Source organism: Heterocephalus glaber, unplaced genomic scaffold (assembly GCF_053883595.1).
Source record: "Heterocephalus glaber isolate CG9 unplaced genomic scaffold, H.glaber_assembly_v1.0 deba00000621, whole genome shotgun sequence".
Classification (NCBI taxonomy): domain Eukaryota; kingdom Metazoa; phylum Chordata; class Mammalia; order Rodentia; family Bathyergidae; genus Heterocephalus; species Heterocephalus glaber.
Genome location: NW_028258153.1, coordinates 15,108,437 through 15,133,845, shown reverse-complemented (window position 1 = coordinate 15,133,845; position 25,409 = coordinate 15,108,437). Strand labels below are relative to the sequence as shown.

Genomic DNA, 25,409 nt, shown 5'->3' with positions numbered 1-25,409 from the left:
GATGTAAGTGGTCACTGTTGAATCTGATGATGAGTACATTGAAGGACTTGCTACATACTCACCTCCTACATGTGTGTATGTTCAAAATTTTCCAAACTAAAAGTTAAAAATATGCAGAGACTATTATTTAAGAAATGAGGCCTGGGAAACCATTTTTCAATTTTCCTTTAAAGCCATTTTGTCTGTTTTGTGCTTTGTTTTATTTATTTATTTATTTATTTATTTATTTTGGTACTGGGGACCAAACTTGGAACCTTGTGCTTGCAAGGCAGGCAGCAGCACCACTGAGCTAAATCCCTGGCCCATGTGCTTTATTTTTAAGAGGAACTAGTCAAATGACCAACATGTGAAACCCCATTGCCTAAATGACTATTAAGGTCTCTTTCAGTGCTGAGATTGCAAAGCTCTAAGAAGGTTACCTTCAGGGCTTTCCCAAGGCAAACATGCCTCAAAAAATTAGGGAAAAAAACTTATTTCAAAAGTGTGTGTCTCATGCCTCCTGTCTCTTCGTAACAATCCTGAAAATACTGCCTTTCTATTCCCCTTCTCTATTTGGATTTTCTTTTTCTGTACTCTACTTCCATAAGATCCTCTATCTCCCTGGCTAGATATATTACAATAATCAATAATCATAATTTAAATCAAAGAGTCCAATAATGAGTGGTAGGGGCTTAACATATTATCATTTGTAAAAAAAAAAAAAATTTTTTTGTTTTCAAAAAATTTTCTGTACTTAAAGAAAATTGATCCTTCTTCCACTGTGACAGGAGTCTTATGTATATTTTTTATAATAAAAGCCTTCAGAAAACAAGCTCAAGTACAACATAGATGGAAGATAATTGCATGAATGGACATACATTTTCCACACATTTTACTTCTACTAACAGTGAAATAACGTAAGGTTTTAAACATAAGGTCTCCTCCATACAATATTAAATTAAATTAAATTGACTTTATATATGTTTGGCCACTTTTAGTTATTTGCAAATTGGTAGTCCATATTTACTTTTGAACATTATTTACTTCAACTATTGCACTTAGCAGAAATCACTGCCCAATCCTGTTGGCCAATTCCCTCTCATAAAATCCCATACTTGGGGCATTCCTGTGTGGATCTGGTGACTGGGAACCTTTGCCAACCTTGGAGGAAGCCTAAGTTTGCCTGTGGCAGTTCCTGTCAGTTGCCTTTCATGTTTACCTTCTGAAGCATCCCTGGACTCTGTTACTATGCGTATGTAGACACTGTTACATTGACATATGTGACCAGAGCAGAGGGAGGAAGGATATTGGAAATAGTGTCCTAAGTTCAGGGAGTTGGTGTACTGGCAGAAGGTAATTGGCATGATTCTGTGTGGGAAATTTTTCATTGCAACATTTTAAGCTTATTCTTTTAAAAATAATCATTTTAGGTTGGCAGAGATTGCACACTCCCTTCTGAAGCTGGCCCCGTATGATACCCAAACAATGGAGAGCCGTGGACTTCGGCGGTACATCATGGAGATGCTGCCCATTACTGACTGGACAGCCGAGGCAGTGAGGCCAGCCCTTATTCTGATTCTAAAGAGATTGGATAGAATGTTCAACAAAATCCATAAGATGCCTACCTTGAGGTGAGGAGGCCTCCTAGTCAGCAGTTGATAAAATAAGCCTCAAAGTTAAAAGGTGTCATTTTTTAACATAAAGGGGAAGTCCGGAGTTGAGTGAGCAACTTAAAAGTTTTCTTCTGGTATCTGTGCAGTTGATCAAGACTATGAATACCTTAATAGGAGGATCCATCTTGAGGAAATAACATATTTTTAAAAAGTGCATTCATCTTTCTAAAAAAAATCTATCCATTCTTAGTTATCATGTTCTTTATCTGATGTACATAAGAAATTCAGTAAACTACAATCCCTTTTGAAATAAGCCAGGGGATGCCCTATAAATAACCAACTAAAGTGAGAAGAAAACTTAATTTGATATTCCCAGTACTGTATTTAATATGATTAGTTAACATATTTAGGTACCGGTTTAGACAAATGACAATTTACAATAATTAGCCAAACAGCAGTTAAAAAGTTTAGAGGATCAATAGCAAATACCTAATTTTCTCCTACTTCTGTGTAATTCTAAATGTGCACATTTACCACTTGACTTCTGTTTGGTGGCCTAAGAAATATTCACTGGTACCCTTCTGATAAGATAAAGGGATACCTCTGAACCGGTCTACCTAGAGACATGAGCTTAATTTGGAAATCATAGTCACAGTGAGCAGATAGTTCAATTAATACATGCTGGTAATTCCACTAAGTTGGAAATTTCAACTTGGGTTAGTTTGAGCATTCTCTGTCCTTTTAAACTAAAGCAAAAATTAAAGCAAATCTTACCCAAGAATCTATAGCACTTAGTGTTCAGTTTGTCAGGATGTTTCTAGGTATTAACCTGTGCTCGTTTTAATATCTGTGCTGCCATTAGAAGGTTTTGAAGGAAAAAAATGATTTCATGCTAATAACTTACGGCTTTTTAATATTCTTTTATCATCACTGTAGTGATGAATATCTAGACATTATTTCAAGATTTCAGTGCCATGATAATGCCTGTTTTTAAACCACTGTATCTTTAGTGGTCCCAGTGGAGTATTTGTGTCTGTTGGCAAATGACTGATCATAGATTAACAGCTGTCTTATAAGTGTGCATCAGAATAAATTATTTTACTTAAATAATTTGATATCTAAAGATGCTGAGCATCTCTCCATAAGCTGGCCCATTTGTCATATAAATAACATTGTAATTAACATCATGCTTCCAGAAAGTAGACTTCTGGATCAATGCACAGACTTGGTCAGTTGTAGATAATTCTCCTGGGAGGGATGAAGTATATGAAGTTGGCTTGGATTTAATTACTTTAGATGATATTGGCTCAATACAAGACATATTGATTGAGGGTGATCTGTGGATTTCCTGGGCACTTTGGCATCGGTGATGTCAATATGTCATTTATGAATAACATTTCCATTGTGTCATTGCAGAGATTCCATTTTGGTAGGAAATGTAAGCTTAGAAAGTATTTCCAAGAAAATGTATGGAAGTAATGTTGATATAAGCAAAGCTCAGAGCTTGTTTATTTGAGAGTCACAGGAATAAATCTTTCAGTACTGAGACAATTACAGAAACTGGATTGATTTTTATTATGGAAAAACCTCATGTTCATCCAAGTGGGTTATGTGCATCACCATTTATACTACTATAAAAATATCCCCAAATAGGATTTCTTAGGAGGCCAACAAAGAATGCTTTGTAAATAGACAGATGATTTCCTTCTAATATGAGCTTTTTTACATGAGTTAAGCCATATAAATCCAATTAGTAGTCATCTGGTGCCAAAGCTGATAGCATCAAGTGTAGTCTGATAAGTAGATTTCAGAAATACAGCTGGGAGCTGAAAGTAACTACCCTCATGAGAGTCCCCTAAAATAATAGCCTTAGGACCCTCAAAGCTAAAATCAAGGAATTTAAAATGCAACCCATTCATCATCTTTGTTTTTTCTTCAATAGATTTTGTCTCATTAGTCGGTGGGGCAAGAGTGCCTCTGCTACGTTTTCAGTATCTTCTTCCCCTCCCAATGTGCTCTGTACTTTTGGAACAACATGGGTAAACTTCGTCCCGTGTGAAGCACGCTGTTGTCTCAGATACATGTCCTGTCTTAGATGGTGTCAGAATCATTGTCTCATTCGCTTGTTTCAGACTCCAGAAGGGAGCCAAGCTGCTAATGGCTCCTATATTGTATTCCAGGCGACAGGTTGAGTGGGAGCCTGCCAGCAATTTGATTGAAGGGGTTTGTTTGACACTTCAGAGGCAGCCAATCATATCCTTCCTGCCTCACCTTAGGTCACTGATCAATGTCTGTGTCAATCTGGTGAGTAGCCACGTGGCAATCTTATGAAACTTTGCACAGTGTAACTCTGCTATTGATTTCTCTGAATTGAAGATTTACAGGTCAACCACTTTGTGCCCCTATCCGTGAAAACAGATGGCTCAGGTGACACTGAAAATAGTGAGGTACATTTCAAGGTGGTGCATGGGGAGATGCAGAGGACCATCCCTATCAGGTGGGATTTTGGTGTGCTGCTTCCCATGCACTACTTTGACATTTCACCTCATGAATTTGCGCTGAGAGTTGAGGGCTGCCAGTTGGAGAGTGGGGTGGTGGAGACTGCACAATTGGCAAGAAGTTGAGGAAGTCTGGGGTGGGGACCTTAAAATACAGAGGGTTTTACTTTATTTATTTTTTTTAGTGCAAAATGACACTATGAGTTGGTCAGTCTAGGATTTATGTAAAAAGAAAATATTTTTAATCATTTATGTAATATCTAGAGTCTGGTCCTGACAAGGTTTTGTACAATGTATGGAAGCCATATTAGAACATTTCATTGAATAGGATCTGCTGCTTAACTAGTTGAGCAATAAATCTGTAGTTGGAATGCCTAGTGCAAATAGAGCTGTTACCATCATCACTGTTGTCAGTATTTGCTCCATCAGAGAACGTTGACTGTGCTCCTTTTAATCCCCAAGTAAGTGTCCAGTCCCCTGATTAGAATAGCTTTTGGTTCATCTCTCATTCTTTACATAGCTATCTATAAACAGCATTCTACAAAACCTTGTGTGAATCTACTCTAATGACTGATCTGACTCCAGACATTACCTGCCTTCAGAAGGCAAGATAGAGAAGACTGAAAGTAACATGCCCAACCTTCAATTTACTATTAATCATTATTATCATTATTATTCTTGAATGACACTCCTTTACTACGGTTGCATGAAATTGCAATGGTCAAGGCTGGTCATGTGCTCTGTTTGTATTTCAGGTGATGGGAGTGGTAGGACCTTCCAGTGTTGCTGATGGATTACCCCTTCTTCATCTCAGCCCTTATCTCTCACCACCTCTGCCCTTCAGCACAGCTGTTGTCCGGCTTGTAGCATTGCAGATACAGGTGTGACTGCCTTACCTGTTTGTCACGCTCCTTAAGAGTTGCTGGTTGAGACACCAATCATGGTGCTCTCTTTCTTTCTGCAAAGGCTGGGCAAAATCTGTGAAAAAAAATGGGAACATCTCCAAACTGATAGGTTTGGAGCTTTAGCCCTGAGCATGGCCCTAAGTTGTGCTTCTGTAATTCTTCTCGAGATCTCAAAAATAGCAGAGTCATTTAGTTCTGCCACAACCTTCAGTAACCCCTGAATTCATTTAAAGTGTGCAAAATAATGGTTTACAGATAATCAGCTCACAATTGTTAATTAAAGGAGGCAGTAGTATTCAAAGTCTGGTTTTTAAAATTATTTTCAGAAAGAATTACAACATAAAATTCTTTCGCACAGTATTACCAGACTTTGAATATCTTAATTTTCTTTAATGATTGCGGGTTGAATATCATGGGTGATTTTTGAAAAAAGTTTCTTCCACTCTATTTCTTAAAATTAGAAGAATAGTTTTCAAGGCAAAATGTGCAAATTCCCAGTACCCCTGCCTATTTTTTTGTGTTGCCCAATTTTAAAAGCATCAAATGATGGAAAAGCTCTGTGATCAATGAAAAGTACACAATTGATGTAATGGATAACTGATCTACCCACTCTCTGACAATCAGGCTTGATAGTCATCACCCAAAGAACGAGTAGATGATAGAGAACATATTAAGGACTGTGGTTACCATGCTGAAGGGAAACAATGACATCCCTAAAGTGATATATTTTAATAACCTGTTTCCAAAGATCATTTGTTTCTCTTCTATTGCTTATTGCTTCCTGGTTTCAAGAAGGCCTTAGGTAGGGGTCAGAGGACTTTTAAATAACTTCCAAATGGAACAAGAATATTTGTCTCTAAAATATTCATTGGTGGACACATGGAAAAGTTAATCGGGAAATAAGGTTGCTTTGTACCTGACCATATGTATTATAACTTTTCATTTACTATTCAAGATGTCACTGTCTTTTTAGGCACCTAGCTCTCAGTTATCTCAAGCAGATGGTAAAGTATCAGTTTTGATCGGATCTCCTACCGTATGCTGCACAGACAATTGACTCATAGTTCACAGGAGTGGTCACCAGGGAGTCACCATCTCCACCATGCTGTGTAAAGACAAACATGCTAAGTGGGTGTGATGGTCAATTAATCTTTTTTTCTATTATTGCTGTACAGGCTTTAAAAGAAGATTTTCCTTTAAGCCATGTGATCTCCCCATTCACCAATCAAGAGCGAAGGGAGGGGATGCTTTTAAATCTACTCATCCCATTTGTGCTCACAGTAGGATCTGGAAGCAAAGGTCTGATTAATTTAACTAAAGGAAACTTATTTTTGTTGTGTTTTCTTAAATGCCAGGCTGCTATTTCTTTTTTCTTTTCCCATGAAAGCCATCAGCTGAAGTCCATCTAAATGGTTTAAATAGGGTTACCTTAGAAAATAAGAGTTTTTCTTTCTTTCCACTTTAGCTGCCTTGGGACAAGTTTCTCCGCTCTCTTTCTTAGAAGACACGGCCTATTTAAAATCATTTCACTACAGCAAAAACAGGAGAAAATTGTTTCCATTCAATTAAGAAAATTGGATTAGTTGAAGTATGATAAGATGAGAATTGACAGATGGATAAACTTTATAATACTGCCACTGAGTTTAGCAGAAATCCTGCCATGGTCTTTCAGTTTTGATGTATTTTCATTACTCTTTCTTCTTGCGGGGGGGGGTCCTTTTAGGAAAAGCTTATCTCAAATGTAAGGACAGTACCCTAAGTATTTATGAAAAGAAAGGAGATTCAATAGTAAGCGGGAGATCTAGCTAAGAACATAAGTCTTTGGGTACTGACTGTGGCGTTTACTCAAGCACCAGGAACGTGGTGTACGTTTGTGGGAGAAGCTGTGTTTGGTAGGAAACACCTGAACTTCAACGGTGTCCTGGTTTGGAATTGGAAAGAGAGCTGCATTTTTCTATGTCTGATATGGAAAGTCTATCTTGTGACTGTTTTTCTTTCCCCTTCCTCTTCTGAACTCTGACCTTCAGATAGCCCATGGCTGGAGCAGCCCGAGGTGCAGCTGCTGCTGCAGACGGTGATTAATGTGCTCTTGCCACCACGGATCATCAGCACGTCCAGGAGCAAGAACTTCATGCTGGAGAGCTCCCCCACCCACTGCTCCACCCCTGGGGATGCAGGGAAAGACTTGCGCAGGGAAGGGCTGGCTGAGTCCACTAGCCAAGCTGCATACTTGGGTGGGTGCTTTCTCCTCCACCCACTCCCACGTGCAAGTGCACGCATATGTGTATGTGTGTGTACATTGTGTATATATGGATGTACCTAGTGAGTTCCAGCTCAACTCAAAGTATTTAATGAAGCTGCAGGAAACATCTTGCAAGTCTAACTTCCTTCAGTAAGCACATGTCAAAAAACACAATACTTTCATATCTGCAACTTGGTTGTTTTCATCAGATGTCTGGGGGATGTAAAGAAGGCATCTGTAGGAAGGATTCCTTCTTGCTGATTATGTACAAAATCACTGGTGAGATCTCGAGCTATTGCAGGGTCTAGACTTGACCTACTACACAAGGACACTGTGTTGAATAATTCATGGGAGTCGTTGGTCTGTCATCTATGTGAATAGAGTCCTTGGAGTTGGGCACTCTACATCTTGTGCAGTAAAACATGCTGGTCCGTAGTACTTTTGTTAAACCTACTACAAGCCATTTTTCTTTGCTTACAATGTCATCTTTGAATTTCCATCTTGATCTTTACTTGAGTGAGGCCAGTCTACTTATTCTCTCCTTATAGGCTCGCCAATTTCCTTCTCCCTTCAACTCCTAGGTTTTCATTAACTATCTCTGCCTTTGATTTGATCCTCTCCTGTGGAGTAATGGAAGGCCACTCTTTGGTCCTGAATAAACAGGACTGGAAGAAAAGATCACTCTTGCCTCAGCAACAATAAAGAGCACTACCAGCAGGAAATCACAAAGGGAGAAATTTGACAAAGTCTTGCTTGACATTTTTCAATTTATCAAAGTAGATCTTGGTGGGAAGGCTAAGACAAATGGAAACATACCAATAAAAACAGGTCCCTGGAGTTTGGAATGTGTGGGATATTTGAACTTCATTTTAAAGGGATGTGTCTAAAAATGATGTGGTTGGTGATGAGAATGAAAATGGAGAAAAAGACACCGGAAATGCATGTGTGCAGGACCTACCTGCATGGGTGCTCGGTTGTCCATAGCATGAAGTAGGCTGAGATAAAATTCCCTAGTAGGCACAGAATCCTATATGAGGCTGGGGAGTACACATAGGATGACGGAGAAAAAGGAGCTCACTGTGAAAGCAAGTGTATGAAAAAAAACCTGGAGAGTAAATATTTTCAGTTCTTTCTACTTTCTGCCCTTTTTAATGGTTGTTTTGTTTTGTTTTGCTTACCTAAGAGCAAGGCTCCTGCTCCTCTGTTCTAAATTTATTTTTGTATTTGAGAATTTATTGTGCACCAGTGTTGTGTGTGCTTCACACTATCGTCACTGACCTCCCATATCCACACAAGTCTTAGACGTTAGTGCTCTTCTTATTTCAGGAGTAATGAGGCAGAGGCCCGGAAACTCGCATAGAGACACAGTTAATGAGTGACAGAGCTGGGTTTCAAATCCAAGCTGCCTGGCACCAGACTGGTTTTGAGCACCTTCTTATTTACAGCTTGTGTACTGAACTGACAAAAGTGGAAGTGGGAAGTAGAATGACAGAAAGCCAACAGATGCCGGTAGGTGCCAAATCACAGGAACGTCTTCAGAATCAGGGGAGGAAAAGTGGCCTGTTGCTTTTTGCTCATTTGTTTAGCTGAGGGACAAGACTTTAGATAACCAATTGCTGCAAAAAGTGAGGCCTGAGGAGGGTGAGAAAGAGATTTTGTGGCTTTAAGAAGGGGGATTTCTTTGTGTAGTTAGTAGTCCAGTGTCCTTAAGAAAGATATTTGTGTTCTCCTAATAAGAATCGAAACATGTTTACCATTTGGATTTTTTAGATGCCCAAATAGATGGCTCTTAAGACATGGTCAAGAAGGCCCAGGTTCACTTAACTGCCCTAGGGCAGACCCTGTGGTGAGAGCTGCCGTGGCAGAGGAAGTTCCCACCCAAAGGTGTAAAGGTCCTTTGACACCTTTATACTACTCTGGTTTGCCCTGACACACAGTTTGGGAAATTTGCCTCCAGAATGAATGAATGAATGAATGTTGTGAAGGGGCATCTAGGAGATACTGTAAAAGAAGCCTAACAGGAATTAGTAATAGATGTGATATGCAAAAGGAGGGTCACTTATATCTGGAATGATAATTTTTTTAAACTTTGTGTACTTCTGCATGTTTTGGTTTTATTTTTAAGAACATGGACATTTATTTTACACTTAAAAAAGAAAAACATTTTAAAACATCTATATTTTAGCTGAAGATAGGAGTAATATGCTACTATTGCCATAAAACCATGATGACAAAGCTTTTAGACAGCAAAATATTAGTCAGACATCATGTTTATAAAATATTTTTCTGTCAGTTCCATGGACCACATTCCTCTATTCTTTCCAAAGCAGAAGTTCAATGCACTTAGGAAAGATATTTGTGTTCTAATCAAAACCAAAACATTTTATCGCAAAAATTTTTGCTTTATTGTTGAGAACACTCATTCAGGATTGTATTGAATTTTTTGAAAATGTGAAGTTTAGAAATTTAGAAAATTTCCTGATGCAGTCAAGACAGAAGCTGTGAGTGGGGTTTTCCCAAGCACAAGCCCTCAGGCTCCCTCCTCTCTTTCCTGTCCTGAAGCACTGAAAGTGATTCTCGTCTGCTTTGAGAGGCAGCTGGGAAGCCAGTGGTATTGGCTGAGCCTCCAGGTGAAGGAGATGGCTCTTCGGAAGGTGGGCGGCCTGGCACTGTGGGACTTCCTGGACTTCATTGTGCGGACCCGAATACCCATATTTGTGCTCTTGCGTCCTTTCATCCAGTGCAAGGTATGGTGTGTGATTCTCCCGGAGCGACAGGCACCGTGAACATGCTGCTCTCAGTTAAGCCAGGGTTGTCGCAGGACTGATCGTGGGACTTGCTATAGCCAGTTACCAGGGTCTGTTAATATCGTGCTTGATGAGGAAGCAGCCCAAAACTACATCCGGAAAATAAAATTTCACACTGGAAGTAACTTCATGGTTATTAGAGTCCAGAAAAATTAGTTCTCCCCCTATTTGTCACCTCCTCCCCTTAAAAAAAGATGTGACCAGTGAAATAGTCTGGAGTGTTCCCTTATGATCAGAGGCAGGACTGAAACCCGATTTTAAATATATGAAAAAAGGTGGGATACTTAATGCATGTTTTTCCTCCAACACTCTCATTATTCAACTACTCTTTTGTTCTTCACATACCTGGTTTTTAAGGCAGTGACTCAAAGCAAGGTATTTAGTAACCCTTCCTCTGTGAAGGACCCTGTTAAGGACTTTGCATGCATTACCTTATGTACTCCTGTCAACTAACAATGAAGTAGGAATGGCAATTAGCCCATCTTGCAGATGGTGAAATTGAGGCCCTAAGCATACAATGTCTTCCTTTTAGCTTTTGGCCCAGCCAGCAGAGAATCATGAAGAACTTTCTGCCCGGCAACATATTGCTGACCAGCTGGAGCGGCGCTTCATACCACGGCCTTTATGCAAGAGCTCACTCATCGCTGAGTTCAACAGTGAACTAAAAATTCTAAAAGAAGCTGTCCACAGCGGATCAGGTAAATATGCATGGGAGTATTTTGAGTTCATTTGACAGGTAGAACTCACATCCCTCTGCCCAGGTTACTGCTCTTTTTGGAACCATGTCTGAACTAGCCTTTCAAGAACACAAGTAGATTTGACCATGCGATTTTTATTAACATGTTTGCAATATATAATGATTACAGTCATCAAACCATGTGACTATTGTCAACAACAACAACAAAACAGAAATCAGAGTTTTATTTTTTATCTTTTCTAAATATTTTAATCCTAATTTTAGTATGTAAACTATATCTAGAATATGAAATGAGGAAAAACTATTTAAATTTTCTTCATTTCCTTTTTGAAAAAGGGGAAATCACATTTATTGAGCATCTATTAGATGTAGATTATTATTTCACAGTTGTTTCCTCTAAACCACATAAATAGCCCCAAGGTGCATCATTGAATATACACTTCAAGAAGGAAGAAGTCATTCAGAAATAGTGATGAATGCCTGTAACCCAACTACTAGGGAGGCTAAAGCAGAAGGATTGTAGTTTCCAGGCCATCCTGGACCACTTAGGGAGAGCCTATCTGAAAATAAAATAAAAAGGGCTAAGGATGTAGCTCAGTGGTAGAATGCCTGCCTAGCATGTGTGAGGCCCTGGGTTCAGTCCCCTGTATTTCAAAAAAGAACAAAAGCAAAAATCAAGAAAAAAAAAAAAAGGAAGGAATTGAGGTTAAATAACATGCATACATAGAAAGTGATGATGAAGTACTTTTTCTAGCCAGGTTGCATGAATGATTATAAAGCCTTTAACTTTTCACAAATTGGGATGAGGAAGGTTGAAACAGAATTGACAGGCAAGAGTATACTTTATGCTATTCAAAATATTTTCTTTGGGTGTGCATTTTTTTTTTTTTACAGTTATTAACAGCAGATTACTAAGGAAGGAAAATCATTGTCTTCCATTAGTGAGAGTAAAATATAACATGTATTTTTCTTTTTCTCTAAAGCTTTTTTTGTTGTTTGCAGATAATGTGTTAACAAAAATTTTGACAAGTACAATCTAGGTGAAATCTGCACATTGCTATTGAAATATTCTGTATAACCTGATATAGAACTGATAAAATAATCTGATCTAGAACTGAAGGGTATTTTATATGTTCTGATTTCGAGAAAAGGAGAATGAGAACACAGTTTTGATTTTACATTCTGGTTTTGGTGTGGGGCACCTATTAATTTATTTATTACTCCTATATGCTTATGTCAGGTTAAGGTGTATATCTCAGTAAAAACTGGCAAGTTGAAATTTGACGATTCAAGTCAAAATTAATTTCCAACCTACCAGCTTCGGAAAATGAAAAAGAAAAGCAGTAAGGGGAACCCATTGTTGTCCACTGCCAAAATACTTTACATGGTTGGGTATGTTGTGTACTCACAAGGAAACTATTTGATCATAGATACATCAGTGGCCAATAGTGATTCTTTGCTATTGTTAACATCTCCAATTCCATTTGTTACTTTGTCCTAAACATCACTTGTCTGAGATATTATTTAACTTACCTTTCCTTCAAAAAAAAAAAAACAATGCAAGTGGTGAGGGAGAATTCTGAAGCAAATGTTTTTCCTTCAAGAGCCTCACTATCCATTTCCTTTGGTCTCTTGACCCCCAGCCTACCAAGGGAAGACCTCCATCAGTACCGTGGGTACCTCCACGTCTGCTTACCGCCTGAGCCTGGCCACCATGTCCCGCTCTAACACAGGCACAGGCACTGTCTGGGAGCAGGACAGTGAGCCATCCCAGCAGGCTTCACAGGACACTCTGAGTCGGACTGATGAGGAAGACGAGGAAAGTAGGTCACTCCAAAGAATCTTGGTGATAATCTGCTCTTCCAACCATTTCCAGTTCTCATTCCTTTAGTCAATTTTTTAAAAAGGTTTCAAAATGGAATTGTGACTAATTCTGATTTCTTGTGTCTGTTCTATAAATTCCTTGTTTGGAAAGAATTCAGGCAAAAAATACATTCTTAATAATCTGTAATACTTTTCACTTATATGTTCAACTTTTTATACTAACTCATTTAAATTGTGGGTATATAATTACTCCTCTTTCTTCTGGACATCTTGGCTGACCAGCTCTTTACACGATATAATGGGCAAGGAAAAATGGGCAAAGCATATGTTCGAGACTTAGACCAGTTGGCTGTGCCAGCCAGAATGAAATTATGTAGCAGGCTATCTTGAGGTGAACCCCTAATTTGAGCTAAGAGAATCCCAAGTGATGAGATCAGACCAGTAGCTACTAATGCATGTGCTAAAGATTTAGTGTTATCCAATAAGCGGAAATCTGGTCAAGAAATACTTCATGCGTATGTATTCTTAACATGAGCAGGTCTGAGAGTAAAAGTAGGATAAAAGGTTCCATTAACTACCACTGTCCTGTAAGGAGCTTCTAAATTGCACTGATTATTTTCACTGGTATTTTAAAATATCTTGATAGAAAATATTAATTCCAAAGTTGTGCTGTCCATGCTTTAAGAATGAGAACAAAATCTAGATCTCCACTAAAAGGCTTTCCACAACAAAAGACAAACAAAAAAACCCCTCTCTGAACTTGAGGTTTAGTCAGATAAAGTGATAATCATATTGTCTTGCACCCAAGCTATGGACATATATTTCTGTCTAAGTCACTTTGGTGACTATTGGTGGAAATACACCTAAAGTTGTAATTAGGGTAATCTTCTAAAATCTTGGCCATGGGATTAGTGGTTTAAAATAACCACTACATTAAACATTAAAAGTCCTGGTATCAGTTCAAAATGTGAAGTGAAACACATTTTTGTTTAATGCTTAAAATAGTCTCATTTTTTTAAATGATGGAAAATTGTTACTGCCTGTCTTTTCTAGACCTGTATTTATTTTGCAAGTAACTTCATGAATAAGCAGATGATCTAGCCAATGAGAAGAAGCTAGGAAGCAAAGTAGAGAAGATATAAACAGAGATCTCCTTGGTCAAGAGCCACCACTCAAATATTGATTGAGGGGAGGGTGAGGAAAGATGCAAATTTTGTCAATATCTCTATTCTTAGACATCACAGTCATCCCAATGAAAGCAGTAAACAATGAATGCTAACAAACAATGTAGTGTAGTTGTGATGTGGGTGTATATTTACATGTAGGGGGGGATATAAAAGTCAGATGATTGATTGTTTTGAATTAAACTATTTTTCCAATAATCAAACATGTATTAGGACCTATCTAAGATAAGAGTATATGAGAAAGATATGTTCCCTGCTCTTTAAGATATTAGATATAGTCTTGGAGAGGAAATAAGACATTTGCAAAATAGATGTTTAACAAAAGGCTTAATGGAAGACAACACATGACTAATCACCAAATATTGAGGGAGTGTTAAATGATGTGAATTCAAATAAGGGTTAAAAAAAAATCAGTGACATCAAGGAAGGACATTTATAGACATAGTTCAACATATCCTATCATATTTTTCATGTATTTCTCTGTGAACATATATCAAAAGAAAATACTATTATAGAAAAAGAAAAAAATTTAAGTCACTAATTTTAAGTTCAGTTAGAAATATGATTGGTTGAATATTTTAAATAAATGGTATCAGATTATCTTATATGGTAGTGTATGTTCACCAAAACCCAATATGCTTAATGATGTTTAGTGTTCAGCACCAAATCACATTAGCTTACTTTGAATGAGGTCCCCTTGTCACAAATACTGTTAAAGTTAACTTTTATGGATTTGAGTATATTAATTTTTCATGTTTTCATGGAGAAAGCAAGATTATATGCTTCCATTTTAAAATGAGCACTAATTTCTGAACTAACTTTCAAAAATTTTTCTAAAAATATTTGAAGTAGTCTTTCCTACAGCAAGCTAGAACTCATTAAGTGTACAGTACTGAATAGTTTTCACATGTCAAGGAATTATACTTGACTCATTCAATAACAAATTCCCTATTGACCATTCCTAGAACATCTTAAAATTTTATATTCTAGCCTTTCTGAAATCTTTAATTTGCAGGACATTGTCAACTTTTACAAATAATATACATGTAAAAATAATCAAGAAGTTTACATTCATTTCATGAAGGCTGTTTTAGTGGGAGGGAGGAAGATGTGTGCATATGAAGTATTATTAGTCCTTTTGGGGTTTTTTTTTTCTATAAAAAGGGACTAACAATAATTAAACTTTAGGTTGTACTCAAGCCATGGGTGGAATTGAAATATAGCTTTGTTTGGGGTTTTGTGATCAGTGTTAACAGTTTTAGGACATGTGTTTCCTTTCCTGCTTTCAGATGACTCTGTAAGCATGCCCAGTGTGGTAAGTGAACAGGAAGCTTACCTCCTGAGCGCCATTGGGAGGAGGCGGTTCTCCAGCCACGTCTCCAGCATGTCTGCGCCTCAGGCTGAGGTGGGCATGCTACCCAGCCAGAGGTAAAGAGCTATGACTATCTTACTCTGCACTTGGGGGCAAAGGTAGACGTTCTGAAAATGCACTCATATTATCCAGACTGAAAGAGAAGCAAGCAATGGTTATGATTTTAGGTAGACCATTCAACAAAGGACTTTTCAATTAGGTTCTCTCTGGCAATAATTTGCAGTTTTGTAAGCCAAGCTAGTAGAAGGGAGGCCCAACTTGTGACCCAAGTATTGTTTGTCCTTAAATTTTTTTTTTTGGTACCGGGGATCAAACTCGGGACCTTGCGCTTGCGCGGCAGGCACCGGAACCACTGAGCTAAATCCCCGGCCCCTACATGTCCTTAAATTTTTGATAAAGAAATATAATCTTTCTGATGCTCAAATGATCTTCTTGTATTTAAGATTTATTATTAGCTAAGTAAGAGTTTAGAACCAGCTTGATATAATTGGTAAAGTTTAGACTTCTGATATGTCACCAGTATTCAGCTGGAGGTAGGGATGTTTAACAGAGCAGAAAAGAACTAAAGAACTTATATCATTATGTGTGACCTTGGACAGATCTCTTAACAGTCCAGTTTTCCCTTATGTGAAATGAGGAGGTTGGCTAAAATTTTCTTTAAGGTAGTTTCTCTATGAGTTCATGTCTAAACCCTTTTAAATATTCTCTTTGTGTTTTCTGACATCTAAGAGTAAGTTGTAAAACTTATTATATCACACATATATAAAAGTATACAGAAAATGATCTGACAACAAAACATTAACTATTTTACAAACGATATTTTCACTTCAGAAATTAAAGTCTTTATGAATAGGCCTTATGTGATTTTAATTAGTTTGTCATTTAGTTTTAATCCCTATAGATTGACAGTTCACATGTAGAAAACAATAAAAGTCAGGGCACACTGTTAATGTTCAGATAAAACCAGTTTACATGCAAGAATAATTATCCTGGACCCAAATCTTTTAACACACGGTTCATGAACTTCACAAATGAATATAGTTTGTGAAACAGAGCCAAAATTTGAAGAACATCAAAGAATGGAGGGAAATGATAAAATATGATTAATAAAATAAATTGCATACTATTTAAGAAAGCAGCATTTTATGTCAGCACCATTTAATTATTATAAAGACTAATAACATATAAAGGTTCCTATCATTGTTAGAGATTGTTTTATTATTTGGTAGGTTTTTCTTTGAAAAGAAAGCTCTATAAATAAAATGTGTACCTAAAATATGACAAACAACATGTCCCAAGAAACAATGTAAAGTCACATAAGCAGTTAATGGGACAGCAGTGTTCAAGTGTGTCAAGAATAAAATTAACAATTTATTTAAAAGTTATTTTAAGTTATAGAGTAATAGTAATTTTAAGTAGAGAGGTTTTTGGTTATTTACTTAAAATAACCCAGACTACCAATTCCCTTTCTACATATATACTAATGGATTAACATATTTCCAGGGAGAAAAATGTCTATTGTATAGATAGCCTAGAAATTTAAAAAAGATAGTACAGCTAATCCCTTTGGGATTGAATCATATTTTGGAAGACTGGTAAAGGTAATATTGTCTCTATTACTAGAAAAAATTAGCCTCTTGGGGAAAGAGACTATTTTACAATGAGATAAATCTCAGTTTTTTGGGGGTAGGCATTCCACTTTCCTAAATGTTTTAATTCCACCCAATTTCATAAGTATCTATTGAAGGCCTCATGAGTGCTTAGCTCAATGCTAGGCACCAAGGGAAAAACAGATAAAATATAACACAGTTACCATTCACAAATCTCAATTCAGCTACATCCAAATAAATCGATAAACTATTTAATTCTCTCACCAACCTGACAGGTTTCTTCTTTTGGCATTTATAATTCAATCACTAGAGGATGGAGAGTAAGGAGGTAAATGCAGTTCCATGTAAATTTTCTAAGATATCTTTCTTCCATTTGTTTACTTGCACTTTCATTGCAAAATTAGCAAGGAAAATTGGGTTCTTTTCTTTCCTTTTTTTTTTTTTTAATGGCATCAGTTCCAAGAGTTTGGTTGTGGCAATTCATGGTAAGTGGTTTCTGTGTGATAATGTCCGAATGCATAAGAAGCAGGGTCTGGTCAAAGAAACACTACATAGATAAGACAGATTAAAAACAATAACCACTTAGTCAAATGGTTACCAAAGGATGATAGTTTCATCTTCAACAGATCCATTCTGCAATGCGTTTCAGAGCTCATGTGTCCATCTGGAGCTCATTTTAACTCTCGACCAATAAAAAGACCACTCCTCTGAGAGACGTGTCCATCCAAAGTCCTTCCTTCCCCATTACCTTGAGTCCTATGTCTTGACAAACCCAGCACAAGGTGAAATGGTTGACTGTCTCCTTTTCCTTCCTTGTTCTGTTGAATTTATTTTTGGTTCTGGAAAGAGAAAATTGCATGCCTTTTTTTCGTTGTTTTTTTTTTTCTTTTTGCATTTTCTTTCCCTAAATGCTTCATCTCCCTACCCCTCCTGCAGTGAACCTAATGTCCTCGATGACTCCCAGGGCCTGGCCGCTGAGGGCAGCCTCTCTAGGTACAGTGTCAATGCTACCTGTCTATTGGTGTCTGTGCTGGGAAACTAGCTGTTCCCTGTCTCCTCTGTCTCTCTGTCTTCTCTCGCCCAGTCTTGATACCTACTTCCATTCCTTGCCCTGTGTTGTTCATGAACACACGAGCCTGGAAGTCAAAGGTGTAGCAAACCCCCCTTCATTTTCAGCTTCAGAGCTCAATTACAAATGACCTAAAAACCTTACTAAAAAAAAAAAACTGCAGAATTCTCTGTGGGGCTTGTCCCATCAATGCCTAAAAATTTTGATATGCCAAAAGCTCAATGGTAGAACATGTGCTTAGCACATATGAGGGCCTTGGTTCAATCCCCAGCACCACTCCCACCCCACAAAAAATGTTTGATATACCAAAATTTGTCCTATCCAGTTATTCCTTTCTACATTAATGTTCATGAAGTATTGCTTTTCAAAGACCTCTTAATATAACTCTTCATCATCAGAATTATAGAAGCTCCTGTTTTAAATTGAGTCAGGTCTTTTAGCTAATGCTATGGATGCTAAGAAAGCAAAGATGCTTTAAGGATAATAACATTCTCACTATAATTTATACAATTCCTTCTCTTTGATGCATGCCTTCTGGCACACTATTAACAGCTTGTTTAAACAACATACAAAAAAAACGTCTATTCTGGCATAAAAATGACTCTAAAATTCCTATGAAGTAGCAGACACAAACATTTCTTAATAAGAGAATTCTTATGATGTGAACAATATAATGTCTTGATTATTGGTTTAAAGTTTCAGAAAAGGGGACTGCACCTTTAACACTCAGATAAATCACGTCAAACATTCCTAATCTTGTGCTGTTGATTTATACCTCTCAACTAATCCTCATTAGGGGAAATGCTTCTTGTTCATCTTCAGAATGTCTTTTTTCCATCTTGAGAAAACATTCCCTTTCAGGTTTGCATTATATAGTGAGTATAATATACCTGTGTTTATTGCTTTATCACAAAGATGAGAAAATGTTGAGAGGCTGTTCCTGTGAGGTTGTCTTTTGTTTCCTTTGCATCCTGTTCAGATTTAACATTTTCTTTTGCAATTGACAATGGGAAATTTAGTGCATCATTGGATCTTTTTTTTAAAACAGGGTCCATAATTCATGACATTCATTTGTGTTTGCGAGCCCTTGCCTTGAAAGATCAGTCTCTTATTGGTGGTAAATGTGGAAGTGCTGTAAAGTACAAATTTAATTTGATTAGCTGGAGTTTTGAGAACAAAGAAGTTGAGAAACAAAACAGTCCTCAAAAGGGTTTTCCTTAATTGGTTAGTGTTTAAGAGGAATCTGAACCAAGTCTACCAGGGTGACCATTGTTTTTAAAGAATTCATTTGTTCAATGCTTATATGTGGGATACTTGTGGGATTCATGTGGGATAGAAGAACCTTGATTAGAAGATAACTTCAGTCGCCTTCTGAGTGTAGAAAGTATTAAATCAGTCTTTCATTTAGCTGGTTTTGTCCTGTGGCTTTTCTTATTAGGCCACAGTCTACTTCTGCTGAGTATAAATACTATTCCAGGGCTGGTAAGGGGAGACAAGAGATTGAGTTTATTTTTCCGAATTCTTCAAAGGATTTGCCCATCTCTGAAAGACTCACAGTTCAAATGACTAAAGTTGTCTAAAACACAGTTTAATCCTCCCTGGGTCCATTGTCATGGGAATAAACTCAAAGTCTCTGCTAGGTGAAACTGAGTCAATCAAAGCTATAGATTTTACTATATATATATTTTACTATACATGGCCAAGTTAGTCAATCATATCAGGACTTCGATGACTATCTTAGATTAACTGTTGTTCCTGTAACCATTGTCTAAGGTCTGGGTCTCAGTCACCCACACCCAGGTGTGGTGATTAAAACAATGAGATGAGGCAATCATTTGGGATTAAAAATGATTCTATTAACACAGAGGCAGTCCACCAACCCTTAGCACATCCACCTTTGCCATATGCTGCAAATTGTTTGAACTCCATTGTATCACCAAGTTCTCTTTGGAGGAGAGGAACTTTTGGCAGTTAACTAAGAGGTGGGTTTACAAAATAGTATACTTTTTATATTTGGTTTCCAGGTGCTGTTATTATTTTTTTTTTTTTTTGGCATGAGGCTTCTTTGTGCTACAGACTTTTAAAATCCTGAAGCAATAAGGCATTAGTCATGTAAATTATATTTAATACATACTCCAGTACTCAGGATCTAAAATAGGCCCAAAATAGTTATAAGGAAAATCTAGCCCAAAGCTTAGAGAGTATTGGGAAGCTTGGCTAAGGGAAATAACAAACCCTGCTCCTTCTACCACCCCCCAGTATTTTGCTTAACTATATTACTGGGAATTTGCTTGGGAAAGGGCACTTGTTTTAGAAAAAGAGGCAAGTTGTACTGAGTGGGTTAAATGAGGAAGAGACCCAGATGACTAGATGAATAGGTGGAAACTTACAGAAATTTTGCATACCTATTCAAAGTTTCTTCTGTTATCTCAAGAGATAGCCTATTAGAAACTTTGTGCTTTGGAGAAAAGTTTCTTTCTATTGGAAATTCATCAACTAAAGCAATATTCCAAGGAAGAATTTTCTTCTCTGGAGAGTGTTGCTCTTAGAGATGAAAACTCACCATAGATGTTCCCTCCCTGTCCCTGCCCCCAAAACACACACATGGATTTGAGCATGTATGTGCATGCACACACACATACACAGGCACACATGTGTACACACATACACACGGGACATATTTTTTCTCCAGAATACAGTATTAGAGATATATAAAATTTATTCAAGTCTTTAAGATGATTATGCTTTGGGAAAAGATTTTGTTTGGGCATGTTAATATATTTTGAAAAGCAGTAATTGGCAGCCAACTCTAATTTTTAAAAAGCAATTATTATGCTATTTCACTCTGTAAGAGTAATTTTAATCACAGTGAAAATAAAAAATATGGCTCAAGTTTGAACATGAAATAAAAATAAGTTAAGCCCATTTCATGATCATCTACATTTTCAGAACATGAAAAATTGGCAAGTACTCTTAAAGTACAAATAACATTCAAACAACTTTTTAAGGCAGCTGAGAATTAATGGCTAAGAAAGTGTTTTATGATAGAATTTTGCCATTGTTAAATTAGTTCTTACAGGATATCAAAAATCCAGATTCAAAAATACATTTTCTTAGATGCTATGGAGGCTAAATAAATTTTAAACAGTCATCTTTGATTGCAAAGGGAGAAAGTAGGATCTGGTCCTCTATGTCCCTGTTCTTTACAAATGCTTTATGGTTCTTGTGGTGCTGTCTGCATTCCATTGCAAGGCAATCACTTGGGGTAAATGGTTAAGCTACATGTCTTATGTTCTACCTTCAGATTTCTTTTTTTTTTTTTTCTGGTACCAGGGATTGAACTCTGGACCTTGTGCTTGCGAGGCAGGCACGGTGCCACTGAGCTAAATCCCCAGCCCCAGATTTCTTTAACCATGTTAAAATCAAAGCAAAAGCACAGAGAGTAGCAATTAATGAATTCATTTTTCCATCTACTTCTACTGACGTTTTTTATTTATTCAGTATACTTCAGTCTTTTTTGTAACAAATTGAGTGATATGAGTTTTCATCGCATTACTAAATCTCTCCCTGTTGCTTATCTTCTTATTTTAAGAAATACTATTAGGTATATATATTTTATTAGGAAATACAGACATATCTCTTATATTCTACAATCTCAGACAGTGGTGGCAAAGCTATGGCACATGTACCACAATGGACACGCAGAGTCCCCTCTGTTGACAAACAAACCAAGTCCCCCCAGCATCACCTGAGTAGCCGAGCATTCAGGTTTAATTACAGTCTCGGCATTTTGCAACAAATAAGTGGGTTTTGGATTGCAGTTTGGGCATCAATTTCTAAAACGTTCACCATCACTGATCCAGGCTATGATGCTGAAACAGGAAATGAAGTAATTGGTGTCAGAATTGTTTTCCTAATATTGTTTAAATTTTCCTAGTGTATAATTACTTCCTTATAATCTATGTAAGAAATGTTTTGTTTTCTTTTTCTTTGTTTTTGTGGTACTGGGGATTGAACCCAGGGAGTGCTAAACTACATCCCCAGCCCTTTTAATTTTTTTAAATTTTGAGATAGGATCTCACTAAATTGCCCAGGCTGTCCTCAAATTTGTGGTTCTCCTGCCTCAGCCTCCAGACAAGCTAGTATTATAGGCATACACCACCATAGCCAGCTAAAGTTTTTGTGCTTTTCATAAATAGTTTGAATCACAACAGTTCTGCTGAGTCCCAGTTGCATTTAGTTCGCTAAAATTTAGATCATTATATGGTTTGCCATAGGGATATTTTTCAGTAACTCAAAAATATAAGTGATGATCTACTAAGCAATCTACTTCTAAAGTGTAAGACATTAGCTTCAATTTAGAAGGGTTTGTTTAGTTTTGTTCTTATGGCTTCATTCTATTGGGCCAAGAGAGTAGAAATCAGCCATCCAAAATATAAGGAATAATTTATACACTACGAAAATTTAGACATTAGGAAAACAATTCAGGCACAAATTACATCTTTTCCTGTTTCAGCATCATGGTCTAGACTGTACTATGTAATAAATGTGTATATATTTCCTAATGGACTGTATATTTGATAATGTTTTAAGAAACTAGTTTTCTGCATACAAGTTTTTAGTACTTGTTCTATGACTTTGACAGATCTTGATATAGTTTCAACTTCTCAGTTGTTTTTCATGACTATGATACATGAAATAGATAGTTTAGTTACTCAAAAGGATCAAAAGACTATTGGGGTATATTTTGAAGCATTAGAAAATCCAATAAATTTCAGTATTTCCCTAAAGAGGAAATCGTTTGGATTACTACAGTTCTGGTAGATGGGTACCATGATGGGTTGCTTCAGAAGACTGAAATAGAAAATGGGGTATAATATGGAGGTGCTTAGTACAAACACCTTGGCCTCCTCCTGATTCATTTTAGTATTATTCATATATCACAAATCCTTCAAATGTCTGAAAACCATTGCATGATAAAGAGAGAAGCTAGGCTGGAACTAACTTTTATATGAGACTCCAGTTTGAAGTAGACTAAAAAGAGTGTGTTTTGTATAAACTACTTCCATTATTACTTTTTCTGGCCATTTATTGTTAATGTGTCCTAATGGCTCACAGTTAGGTCAGCTGTTGATATTCCAAATCCAAACATCATATTTCTGGGGAAAATATAATTTATCAGGTGGAATATATTTCTAGGGACATTTTCTATAATTTCATCGTTGATGTATGCATTCTTTAATGAGATGCTACATCATTTATATAGACAGCTAGTTACTAATGCTATAAACTTGCTACATTTCTGAGATACAAGCCTCTCTATCCATAGAGAAAATTTTGATGCTTATGATCCTCCCTTGGAATAATCATCATGAAATTACCATTATGATTTGACATTTAACACTCCCTGAGTAACATGTATTTTTCTTTTCTTACACCATTTTTCTCACAATCTCAGATTACTGAATAAAAATGAGACAAGTGGACTGCCTCGAATTCATTTTCTCTGTCCAATTATTTTTAAAATACTGTATTACCTATTTCCTTTTAGTGTTCTAGAAGCAATAAACTCATTACAAACATCAAATATAAAACAAGAAAGCATGCTATAAACATCACTTTTCATTTTCAAACCATTTTACATTAACTAACTCTTTTCTCTACCTTAATGGGAGGTAGTTGGTAAGTATCAACCTCCCTTTATGGCCAAGGGAACTGAGGTAATATTCAGATGTCAATGAAGAATCTTAGATGTCAATGAAGAATCTATTCCAAAAGAAAAAAAAAAAATGAAAGCTTTGCTTGCTATTGGGAGAAACTTGCTTCTACATTTGTGCATATTGTTAAATACTCTTTTCACTTTAACAGAAACGTGTTAAAATGTAAATTAATTAGGAAATGTCATTTCAGACATATCAGCAACATAGTCTGGATTAATTAACAGAATTTATTGCATTATTCCTTTGGGCTAGTTTTCCATCTTCATAGTAAAGCCATATATGGTACAAGGTGAGGTATACATACATATGTGTGTGTGTGTGTGTGTGTGTGTGTGTGTGTGTGTGTGTGTGTATATATATATATATATATATATGGATAATGTACATTGGTCTTTTTTGAACTTGATATTCAGGACAACAAAGTTTTAAAACACATGTTTTTGGAATTTTGTATTGTGTACCTCAATTGGTGTAATTACATCCCTAATTTCATAGAAACTACAACAGACCCTGTTTGGGAATTACTGATTTTCTTCTAGTGAAAGGATGAGTAAGAGTTTTTGAGAAATGACAGATGTGACTATGTCACCTACGTGATAATTAGCCAGTTGTTAGTATAACAAGGGAAATATCTAATTGCCCATCTTGTCACCAAGTTTTCTTCTTAAAACTGAAGCTAGATATTTATGTAGCTTGTCTCTTTTTTTAATGGGAACGAATGGATATAATCTATCTTTCTTTTTCCTGGAAAGTTGCTGACTCTTGGTTCCTCTGTGGAATATTTTACACTAAAATCTATCTGTAGATGACTCTCCTTTTGCAAAGGCAAAGCAGAAATTAATTAACCCTATTAACTAAAGAATCACATTGGCATCATTCACAGAATTACAGTGTTCTCTGGGGCACAATATATTTCTTTTTTCACCCCTTCCCATTATAAATACCTATGATACATGCATGCAAAATGGAAAAGAACCATGGGCCCATATCAATATTTCCAGCTTCACCCAACACTAAATAGCAACCACTGCCAGTAGTCATTTTTGCTTATAAAAGACACACACAGTAAATTTGGGGGGAGCAGGTTGTTGCTTTTATAAACTGCACAGTATGTTGGAGTGCAGCTCCTTGATACTAAAGTTTTCAAGTTGTAATTTATTACTTTGCCAGCCTTTTAAACCTAAAATCATTTTTAAAAACATTTAATTTTCTACCCATGTGACTTATTACTTATTCAGTAGTCACGGAGACTTCAGGCTGCAAACATGTGTTGAATGTGCCCCTTCACCCAAATGGAATCTGTGTCTGATGTGTTTGATATTTGTCCATCTTATTTTCATTTAAATTGGAAAATTTAAAAAGGTGTTCCCATCCATGTGATAGAGTTGTTTGTGTGTGTTTGTCCCCACCTTTTCCCTTCCCCTTGGAAAAAAAATTGAGATTAGAATACATCTTAAACCTTTTGGTGGCTTCCAAACCAGGGGTGTGATGGAACCAATGTTTTTCTGAATGATAGATAAATACACCAGTGATTGAAAACAAAATCTCAATTTTGGCAGCTTGGGGCTACAAGGCCTTATCCTCCTTCCCAAACCTTTGAAAACCCCCTCCCAAGGACTCTTTCCCAACCATCCTTCAAAGATAATGGTATCTTTGAAGTGACTGTTCCATATAAGTGGTTTTGGCTAACACCCACCAGAGGATGGTCTTTGGCACTCTCTCCAGTGTACACTCACACTGTTGATGCTTGACAGGGTGGCAAGTGTACAGAGTGAACCAGGACAGCAGAATCTCCTCATTCAGCAGCCACTGGGAAGGAAGAGGGGCCTGAGACAGGTAAGCAGACTCTGAAAGGGTGGGGGAATTACTGTGTGAAATGGAAGCTCTAT

The 25,409-nt window shown here is 36.9% G+C and overlaps 1 protein-coding gene and 1 long non-coding RNA gene across 12 annotated transcripts in view; one reads left to right on the top strand and one right to left on the bottom strand.

Annotated features, from left to right (window-relative positions):
* Window positions 1-25,409, top strand: part of Unc80 (unc-80 subunit of NALCN channel complex) — a 219,931-nt gene that overhangs the window by 187,476 nt on the left and 7,046 nt on the right. For 7 of the 11 annotated variants that reach the window (XM_087205796.1, XM_013074515.3, XM_004851129.4 and 4 more), the window contains 11 exons: window positions 1,410-1,610; window positions 3,773-3,896; window positions 4,846-4,971; window positions 6,171-6,294; window positions 7,023-7,229; window positions 9,800-9,984; window positions 10,577-10,742; window positions 12,385-12,564; window positions 15,039-15,177; window positions 17,668-17,724; window positions 25,275-25,356. In XM_087205796.1, the coding sequence (XP_087061922.1) occupies window positions 1,410-1,610; window positions 3,773-3,896; window positions 4,846-4,971; window positions 6,171-6,294; window positions 7,023-7,229; window positions 9,800-9,984; window positions 10,577-10,742; window positions 12,385-12,564; window positions 15,039-15,177; window positions 17,668-17,724; window positions 25,275-25,356 (1,591 nt within the window). The remainder of the gene's footprint in view (window positions 1-1,409; window positions 1,611-3,772; window positions 3,897-4,845; window positions 4,972-6,170; window positions 6,295-7,022; window positions 7,230-9,799; window positions 9,985-10,576; window positions 10,743-12,384; window positions 12,565-15,038; window positions 15,178-17,667; window positions 17,725-25,274; window positions 25,357-25,409) is intronic. The other 4 variants (XM_013074516.3, XM_021263510.2, XM_087205797.1 and 1 more) reach the window with 2 other exon arrangements.
* Window positions 15,172-25,330, bottom strand: LOC110350497 (uncharacterized). Its single transcript, XR_015449087.1, has 4 exons — window positions 25,217-25,330; window positions 23,465-23,566; window positions 18,691-18,932; window positions 15,172-17,570 (listed from the first exon to the last, which is right to left on the bottom strand). It is a non-coding gene; the product is annotated as an uncharacterized LOC110350497 (long non-coding RNA).